General features: G+C 38.6%; 1 protein-coding gene across 1 annotated transcript; it reads right to left on the bottom strand.

Moving 5' to 3' along the window:
• Positions 1 to 505: 505 nt before the first annotated feature.
• asl (argininosuccinate lyase) lies at positions 506 to 10161 on the bottom strand. The gene is made up of 16 exons (XM_074610727.1): positions 9980 to 10161; positions 8749 to 8943; positions 6145 to 6228; positions 5837 to 5893; positions 5608 to 5705; positions 5437 to 5514; positions 5242 to 5319; positions 5101 to 5153; positions 4883 to 4945; positions 4329 to 4443; positions 3220 to 3304; positions 2566 to 2625; positions 2389 to 2472; positions 2147 to 2227; positions 1595 to 1701; positions 506 to 900 (listed from the first exon to the last, which is right to left on the bottom strand). Exons 1-16 carry the CDS (start codon positions 9992 to 9994, stop codon positions 756 to 758), a joined length of 1398 nt encoding a protein of 465 aa, XP_074466828.1. The 5' UTR covers positions 9995 to 10161; the 3' UTR covers positions 506 to 755.
• Between the last annotated feature and the right edge of the window lie 174 nt (positions 10162 to 10335).

The raw sequence follows: 10335 nt of genomic DNA, 5'->3' as shown, positions 1-10335 counted from the left end.
TTTACCTCGCAGAACACAGGAGTTGCTGGTCTACCGCTGCCTCGATCAGTTAGTTTGTTTGTGTTATTGTGTGACCTAAAGGGTTAGTTCACATTCACCAAGTCACACAATAGGACAAACTAACTAACCGATCGAGGCAGCGGTAGACCTGCAACCCCCTTGTTCTGCGAGGTAAAATTACACGTTTTATCAACAGAGTCTGGTGGCTTTGAAGAGAGCATAGATGGATACAACGGCTTCAGTTCCCAGTCGGAAAGGGCTGTCTGACTCTAATAATTTTACATTAGGAATGCTCCGATTGAGCTTTTTACGGATAATATCAATTGTTGATTTCATGAAACTGAAAGTTTCTGTATAAACACCTTAAAATGTTTTGCACTTTTGCCTAAAAGTTGTCTATAGAACTAAATCTGCCTCACCACAACATACATTGCGTGGAGCTCATCAACAGAAACCCGTGTGGTGGAAATCAGTCAGTCTTAATGGATCAGCCTGTAAAACACTGTTTGAGTAACATTATTTTATTGTCAGGTCCTTTGTAACACTTATGATCAGTCCATGATCAATTGAAACCTCCCAACCAACGTCACGACACGTCATACTATGTACTTAAAAAGAAGAGAGAAGAATGTTTGAAAGGCAACATGGTTTTCAAGTCATAAATAAGTCCCTTTGACCTCAATCTGACATTTCATACTAATATAAATTGTGGCAGTAAACCTGATTCGAAACTTAAAGGTGAAATTAGGTTGAGGTCACTGTGTCTGTTTCTTAAGCCAGTTCCTCAGGTGTTCCACCTGTGCAGCAACGCTACTCTTGGCTGTGCCGCCAGGGGCGCTATACTGCTCCACACTGCTCCTGTAGTCCCACACCAAGGATACGTCACTTCCAAACAGAGGGCTGAAATGATGGAGCAGATACAGAGAAGAGAAAGAGAGGGCAAATTGAGAACTTCAAAATGGCTCGAGGAGAAAATACCACTAATCCTGTTCCATGAAAAAAATAAAAATGTTTTTAGGGGCAGGGCCGTAGCCAGGGTTTAGAAATTAGTGAGGTCCAGAATTTTCTTCTTTTAATGGATAATATTAAGCGGGGAGTCTGGACATTTTTCATTTCCTGCATTCTGGTGATTTTTTTGCACCAAATGATGGTGTAAATGTCTTTATTTATGTAAAGAAAAATAATTCAGAAAAAATTCAGGCGGCATCTGATAATTAAATATAAAAGTATAATGAAACATAATTCAGTAAGGCTCTCTGGCATTCTTTATTGCTTTCAAATATGTATTCTCCTCTACATCAACTTTTCTCATTTAATGTTATCTCTGCTGAGTCAACACACAAGTAGGCATGATTTACTCTTCCCTCCTCTTTTGTGTCTTTTGTTTGGGGAAGTAACCTCTTTAAAAGTGCACGTGGCACCTATTCACTTCAATAATTGCCTACATCGACATTTAAATTTAGATGCAGAGAAGGTGGGCTTTTTAGGGAATATTTAGAGGTCCAGACCTCGGGGACCTCATAGCTGGCTACAGGATGTTAAGGGGTTTTAGTCTTTTAGTTTTTGTGTGTGTGAATGAGAAGAAGACAGTCACCTGACAGCACTCAGGTTTTCCACAGTGAGTTGATTCAGGGCGATATTTTGGGATTCAGCTGCAAACACAGCTTTACCAGAGAGACCATGGGCCTCTCTGAATGGCACCTGTAACATAGAATAACACAGGGTTACACAGCAACACATACTGTATATACATGTCAAACCATATCAAATATTTTTTTCTCTTGATTATAGCTATCCCACATATTAAGTATTTTTTAATCATCTGTTCTCTGTGGTTAAATGGCGTCACCATAAATTCAAACCTCGATATAGCTAAGAAGTTGTTTTTCACTTGGTGGAACAGTTGACATGAAGACATGATAAACGCCATAATTAATAAACAAAAATAAATTCCATAATTGATAATTGTGTACCAGACTGATTTATTGTAATTTTGATACCACCTCTTCAGAATATTCACATTGCACTATTTGCTTAAACAGACACTGACTTTTATTTTCTCTTGAATCAAACTTCTTTGTAAAGACTTTTTAAAAATATTCTTACAATTTGCATTTGGATGGAAATAAACTTGATCACTACTCACCCCCTTCCTCACAAGGTAGTAGGCCAAGTCAGTAGCCAACATGTCCGGACTGAGGGCCGCTTCCATCACAGTCTGGTTAATCTGAAACACCAAAGGAAGCAAAATCATTGTCATTTTGTCTTTTGAAAGGCCGTAAGGTCTAGAACAGTATTTATTCTTTTCAAAATTTACAATGCAAATTTATTTTGAGACCAAGCACTGTATTTTTTTTTCAATATAATCAACAGTGACTTAAATCTGACCTTGAGAGTTGACATGACTCCAGTTGTCACCTGCAGCACAGCGTGAACAGTATCATAGCAGTCAAACATGGCCTCCTTATCCTCCTGATGAAGGATGACAAGTATAGCATGACAAAAAAAAGTTAAAGAGGAAATATGAGTGAAAAGTTAAAAGCACACAAAGACACACTTTCATACCTGCAGGTCTTTGTTGTAGGTGCTGGGCAAGCCCTTCAGTGTCATCATGAACCCTGCACACTGTAATACAGAACGTCAAAACTTGAGTTTGACAAGAAAACTGCAGTGAATCACAACAAATACAAAAGAAAGCAGTAACGTGTGTCAAAGTACAGCAAGTCTGAATGTGCTGCTCTGCTTCCGAGAGGTAAAAAGGTTAATCTATAAAGCTCTGACTAGTAAAACCTGACTTATACATTGTTTGCTGCCAGGTTTGAGTCTGCAGAAAAACTAGTGACAGCTTTATGGCACATGAGGGCGCTGGTATTCAAGAGTTAAGCCTCTAGCAGATAGAGGAAGGAGGGAAAAGTCTCCAGTAAATGAAAAAAACAGGAGCATTTTAGAGGACGTAATCTGACGGTACCAGGTTGCCCCAAATGATTACATTACAACCCGTTTAGTGGCTGCAGTGTTCTTCCTCAATACCCTATTAGTCACTTAGACAGGTTGAAAAATACAGAAGTTATCTTTTAAAGAGCCATTTCAGCATCATTCATTTCTTTCACATTATGTGGTGTGAGCTCTCCAGACACAACATCCCTGGCAAAGTGGGCCCTTTAATGAACAGATAAACGGACGATTCAACAAAAGCAAAACTTTAGTCGGAGGTCTTACTCTGCCAAAGACACGACCTGCTTTACTCCTGATCAGCTCCAGACTGTCAGCATTCTTCTTCTGGGGCATCAGACTGCTGCCTGTGCTACAAACGCAACAAGTATAGGTGAGAAGAAAGAAGGTAAATATAGAAGGGTGATGGGATATGAGGTAAACACATGGTTCAACTGCACAATAAATGACTGGTCTTAATGAAAAGAAGTTCATAGCAGCAACACCAGCTTTAAGATTTAAAATGAACTGACAGCTGATGGACAACTTCAGTGACAATAATGACTTAGGCTTCATCCAAAATCCCATATATGCACTACATACCCATAATGTGTAAAATCATTCAATATACTTTGGTGTGAATAAACAGTAGTATGTAACTTTTCAGACGCATTCTGCAGTAATTTCCATCGTCACTTCCAGAGCGCCTCCTTGCCGGTTTTAGACGTGTAACTATGGTGACTCTTGCCAACCTGATGTGACCAAAACAACGATTTGTGTTTGAATTAATTTAAAATATATATTACACCTAGCAAAGTGAAATCTTATACTTACAGTTAAGTTGAAGCATTATTGACGTTACGGAGCTGTCCGTCAACGTCTGTTATGAACGTTGTCGTCACTATTGCATTGCATTGTGGGATATTTATGCCGCCGTAGGGTTCAGCGTTGCATATTTTAATATTTCACGGGAAGTAGTATGCAAATTGCATACTATTGGTTTCATATTAAGGTTTCAGACATACTAAAAATATCTCACATACTGTTTTAGCAATACTAAATCACATGTTAGTATGGAAGATCGGCCACAACCTTAATGTTTTCATTTCACTTTGATATCATACAGTATGTAACATGGGGTTTTGACAGTATTTGTTGAATGCTAAAATGACCAGATGTACAACTTTATCAAGTACAACAATCAATGTTTGACAAACATCACTAACTATTACAATTCACCCAGACATTTTTAATTATTTACTATATCTTAATGAATTGCTGTAATGCACACATGGAGCTTTGTACAAAACCACAAAATAATAATTTAATCCAAACTTGTGCAACCTTAACAACGTGCAAACTGTAATTTAGGACCTCATAATAAGACACAAACTGACCTGTAGGCGTCAGAGAGTGAGAGGAAGGAGAACTCTTTTGTGCTGTACAGCATCAGGTCCTCGGCCATCTTGCTGAGATGGGTCAAACACAACGAAGACCAGAACAAGAACTCCGCTAAAGAAGCACACACATGCGATATCTTAGAGAACACAGAAAAAGGCTATTTAATTTTATTACACTGCTTTGTTGACACGATTCTGATTGGTCAATCACGGCGTTCTACAGTCTGTTATTTCTTTATAGCAGGCCGTTGCTATGAAAAACAGACCGTTGCTATGTATAGCAGACCGTTGCTATGGCCGTAGTTCTGATCTCGGACTCTGACGGACCGGTTTTGTGTCAAATTATTGATTTCTAAAATAAGTAGCTGTGTAATAAGCGGGATAATGTACAGCTAGCGGGTCATTGTTGTAAAATAAACCCCGACAGGGCGATGCAAGACCAACCCGACCGCATCGCACTGTCAGGGTTTATTTCACAGCAATGACCGACTCGCTGTACGTTATCCCTTACTTAATGCATGACAGCTGGCTGACATGTATGGTTTACGTACCAACAAAGTCCCTTTGGCCTGTCGCATCCATGCTGTTAAGACTGATGCCATCAAACTCCAACTCTACAGATTAGGAGAAATTATATAGTCTCAGTTTTTAAAAATACACATTTGATACATAAACAAGACACAAGTTCACAAGTCAAAGATTGCTGCAACAACAGTGCACTTTTGACGGGAGAGTAATAATCTGGTTATATTTTAGACAGTAGCGTGACCTTTCCGCAGTAGCTCCCTGTCGATGTCAAATGGCGTTCCAGCGATGGCACCACTGAAAACGACAAGAATCATTCTCATTAACTGGTCATGTCTCTGGGTGTAAATCAGTGTCAGACAGCGAGTGTTTGTTCAGAGCGTACCTGCCGAGAGGCAAAACATTAACTCTTTTCTTCATCTCCTGAAGTCGGTCAACGTCCCTGCTCAGAGCAACAGCATGACTGAGGGTTGGTTCAACCAGCGAGCAGGGAAAGAGAAACACGAGACAGACATGAACAATACATCATCTAATATAAAAAAGGTGTGAGACATGTAGGTTTTGCTTCATAAAAGGTCACCTTAGAATCCAGTGGCTCCATCTGATTGGCTGAGCTCTCTGCATGTGGGTGTAACCAGGAAACAGGACGTCAATTTCTCTGATTTCAGAAAGAGATGACAGAATTCAACTTTTTAAAAAAAAGCACAGTTACAAGTGTATGTTTGCGTATATCAGTGTGTATCTGACTTACGCTGCTGCCCGCTCCACCATGGTAGACATCAGCTGTAAGGCATTCTCCGTCAGGGTCGAGATGGCATCTCGCAGCCACAACCTCATGTCAGTCACAACCTGGTTAACACAAACACACGCAGCGCAGTCTCATGATACTTTATCAGCTACTAGTCCTTACAATGAAGCAAAATGGCTGCAACTCCAAATAGTAATTCAGCCACTACGGTTTTAATATTGTAAAGACAAACCTGGTCGTTTCTGCTCCTGCCAGTGTGCAGCTTCCCTGCAGGTGCACCAATCAGCTCCTGTGAATATGTGAATGAAAATGGGTTCTATGGGTAATCACAAGTCTCCCCTTTACAGACCTGCCCACTTTATGATAATCACATGCAGATCTCCCTTTAAGGTACATTTTGAACAGATAAAAAAATGTGCGATTAATTTGCGATTAATCGCGATTTACTATGGACAAACATGAGATTAATCCCGATTAAATATTTGAATCAATTGACAGCCCTAATTATTATGTAAAATACAGTGTACAGCTCTACCTCACCTTTAGCCTGCGCTCATTTGCAGTGTGAATGTCTTCATCTCCTGGTTTGATCACAAAAACACCTGTGGACCACTCTTCAGAAATCTGGAGGTTAAAAAAACGATAGTATCACCAAGTAGGCTAAACAGATAACTAACTAGGCTAAATAAACTGGGAAAAGAAAGTTCGGAAACTTGTGTTTGGTCGATATTTCTCTGTTGTTACAAAGCTAATTGGCATTGTATTTTACATCGTTGGAAAGTCTGTTTATTTACCGCCCAAGAAAATTTTTCCAACATGCTCTGCCAATGGTAAACAGTGTATTCTCCTGTTTTTTTTCTAGGGCGCTACCCACATAATCAGCTGTGCTGCTCATCCCACAAATGCATGATCCTTACAAGTCTGACATCATTGTGAAGTTAACTTTTTTTTCCCAGTTTACATACAGTGCAATGAACTAGTTTTGCTTTGCTATAAATAAACACATAAACAGCTACTTTTAAGTAGTAATAACACACATTATATGGACCCACTGAATTCTAGGCAGCATTAGCCACATAATTTTACATAAAATTATCAACATCATGTGTTTCTGTATGGTATATGGTTGCCATAATGTCCCTTGTATTTCCAAAGCAAACATCAGGGTAGAGACGGCACTCTGAAACATGATCTGACTGTGTGAGTGGGTGAATTACTGAGGCTGTTTGGCAGCTGACATAGTCACATGATGATAGTATTGTTAACCACAAACTCAGCATAACACAGAGAGGAATTCAGCTGTCATCTAACCCTAAGGGCAGACGGTGATACCCACAATGCATCAGGAGCATATTTTTCTTCTATACAAATATGAGAGAACTGTGATCATAAAGTTCATAATAATACAGCCTAGTCATTTGCAGCTAATAACTCATTTTCTATTGTTGTTATTCATGTAATATATAATTTTAAAGCTCTTTATGCTGGAACTATCCATGGGCACATCAGATCAATATGAAGCTAGTTATAAGGGCATTTGCAGTGGCATTCAGAATTTGCCCTATTGCAGCATTAGAGGTCAAAGGTCAAATTCTCTTGACCTCAGTGTCATGAATATGTGACCGATAGATAGATTATTGTCTAAGCTTTACAATGATTCATGATATTCTCTGTAGGTTACCCTCTTTTATACTGTATCTACTGTATGTGTAAAATGGTGAAAAAATATGGAAAAATTATAATGATGGAGGGATGAAAAAGGAGTGATAGAACATAGAAAAGCTACCATTGCTGCAATGCTATCATGCATTTGTGCATCTGACTGTGTGAGTGAATTGCTGAGGCTGTTTGGCAGCTGACACGGTCACATGATGATAGTGTTGTTAACCACAAACTCAGCATAACACAGAGAGGAATTCAGCTGTCATCTAACCCTAAGGGCAGACAGTGATACCCACAATGCATCAGGAGCATATTTTTCTTGTATGCAAATATGAGAGAACCGTGATCATAAAGTTCATAGTAATACAACCAAAGTGTCAGCTTATAGATAGATAGATAGATAGATAGATAGATAGATAGATAGATAGATAGATAGATAGATAGATAGATAGATAGATAGATAGATGGGTAGATAGATAGATAGATAGATAGATAGATAGATAGATAGATAGATAGATAGATAAATAGATCGATAGATAGATAGATAGATAAATAGATAGATAGATAGATAGATAGATGGTAACTTTATTGATCCCGAGGGAAATTCAAGTTTCCAGGATCACAGTTCCATAGTGCAAAACATGTTAGTAAAAAGGCAGTAAAAAAGTTAGTAGTGCAAAGTACAAAGTACAAAAAAAATATACCAGATATAAAAATACAAGGAGATGAAGAAAACTGTTAAAAGTGAATATAGTGCAGGGTAACAGCTGTTATACAGGACTATTAAAAAAGTGAATATAGTGCAGAAGAGACTGTTAAAAATGAATTTACTTCAGGGTAACTCCAGTAGCTTAGTCTATGAAAGTGCACTGTGTGCATTATCTGTCCTGCAGACCGTCCTCCTTTGTCCCCCAGTATAATAGTATAAAAGCATTATAACTTTACTCATAGTTTTAAATAGTAGTTCACCGCTGGTGAAATGTTAAATATATTTTACTCAAGTACCTACCATAAAGGAGGACGGTCTGCAGGACATATAATAATGCACACAGTGCACTTTCATAGACTAAGCTACTGGAGTTACCCTGCACTATATTCATTTTTAACAGTCTCTTCTGCACTATATTCAGTTTTAACAGTTTTCTTCATCTCCTTGTATTTTTATATCTGGTATATTTTTGGTACTTTGTACTACTAACTTTTTTACTGCTTTTTTACTAACATGTTTTTGCACTATAGAACTGTGATGCTGGAAACTTGAATTTCCCTCGGGATCAATAAAGTTACTATCTATCTATCTATCTATCTATCTATCTATTTATCCATCTATTCTTCTTGTATGCAAATATGAGAGAACTGTGATCATAAAGTTCATAATAATACAACCAAAGTGTCAGCTTATGATGTGGTTGACCTTTAAAAGCTGTTTTTTCCCAGAGTGTATCTCTCTGTCTCTCTCTCTGTGTGTGTGTGTGAGTTCACCTGATCCAGCCCGGTTAATATCTGGTTCATCTCCTCCGTGTTGACCAGCGTGGCCTTCTCCAGAGCTTTCACATAAGCTTTGCTCCCTCGGATGTCAGCATCCCACATCCTCTGGTCGTAAGCGATGGATGCGTTGAACTTCTCCATGATGGGATCAGTGTCTCCCACGAAGCGACCTCCCCAAAGTTTACCTCCCTGACGAGCAGAAGAGACAAGAAGGGACAATAATAATGTGTGTAACCCTTAGATACACTGTAAACAATTGCTGTTAATTTACAGCAGGATTTCAAAAGTATTAACCTGTTATTGCTAAAAACAGTGCTTTAATGTTAATACAAAAGAAAACTTGTTAAATTATGCTCATAGGCCGTTTTTTAACTGAACTATAATGCATTCTTAAAAAAAACAGCACTTTACTGCTGATCAGCTGTCTAAAGTATCATCAGTAACAGTTTCATGCAGTATTTTTTGAATTCTGGGACCTGATCTGCACATGTGAGGCTTGTACATTGTACATGATTGGAAAATCAGTGAATTAGCTCTGTTCTTCACTCACATTGTGTTATGGTTTGCATTCTGTGCTTGTAGCCAGCTATAGACAGACATTTGGGGAAAAGTGTCAACAAGTCTTTTATAGCCTTTTTCCTAACAAGTGCCTTTAATTGTATTTAGTGTAACTATTCCTATGTCTGTAACCTGCTAAGTCTATTCATCTAGGCAAAAAAATTATGTTTATTAAAATGTATGTAAAAAATACAACCTAAATAGTGCATTAAAACAAATCAGTAAGATAATGTAAGAGAAAGGGGAAAAACAGCTATATATTGTATCTTTAAACAGTATATTAACTGTAAAATACTGTGAAATTAATTTTAAAAAACCAGTTCAAACTGTATTTTTCATTAACAGTACAAAGCTGTAAATTTCAGCGACAGTATAATAATGTTAATTTTACAGTAATATAAAGGCAACCCTGCTGCCAGTTCTTTACTGTTATTTTACTGGGACATTCTTAACAGTGTACAACACGTTGCTACAGTAACCTTTAGATAGAACACATTGACCGTTAGATAGAACACATCGACCGTTAGATAGAACACATCGACCGTTAGCTTAACGACGGTTCCCAGGGTGACAGCTTTGCTTATTCAGCGTCCAGCTGGGCTGTTAAAACAACAACAACAACAACAACAACACACGCAGGGCGGTGGTTTCCGGGATTTAACTTTACCTCTGTGCTGGCCATGTTTGTTGCCGATGTGTGTCTGTAGCGGTTTAGCCCGGTGAAAGGGTGAAAGGGTGAAAGGTTTGGTCTAACGGTGGACGTTGAATGCCAACAACGGACACACGGCTCAATAACGGAGCTTCTAGGCGTGAGGCGCAGAGCGAGGCAGTTAACTGTGTGTGTATCACTTTAAAAGACGTCAACCGAAGACGTTCTAAGCTTCATTTTACGTCATTGCGTCACTGGTGTGAGAAGCCAAACAGGGAAAAGATGGTGGGGGTCACATCTATGGGAAGGGGGGGCAACATTTGTGAAGAATGGGATAATTTAGTTAATATAGGGAAAGAACAGGAGTCAATTGT

The sequence above is a fragment of the Sebastes fasciatus genome, chromosome 16 (assembly GCF_043250625.1).
Source record: "Sebastes fasciatus isolate fSebFas1 chromosome 16, fSebFas1.pri, whole genome shotgun sequence".
Classification (NCBI taxonomy): Eukaryota; Metazoa; Chordata; class Actinopteri; order Perciformes; family Sebastidae; genus Sebastes; species Sebastes fasciatus.
The sequence above is the reverse complement of the archived record's forward strand: the minus strand, read 5'-3'. Positions and strand labels throughout refer to the sequence as shown.

Bases quoted from the DNA above. Each gene is read 5' to 3' on its own strand.
- asl (XM_074610727.1), bottom strand. The intron at 5,706-5,836 runs GTTTGTCTTTAC...TGTGTTAACCAG, and splicing joins GCAGGAGCAGAAACGACCAG to GTTGTGACTGACATGAGGTT. The intron at 2,473-2,565 runs GTATGAAAGTGT...ATCCTTCATCAG, and splicing joins CCTACAACAAAGACCTGCAG to GAGGATAAGGAGGCCATGTT.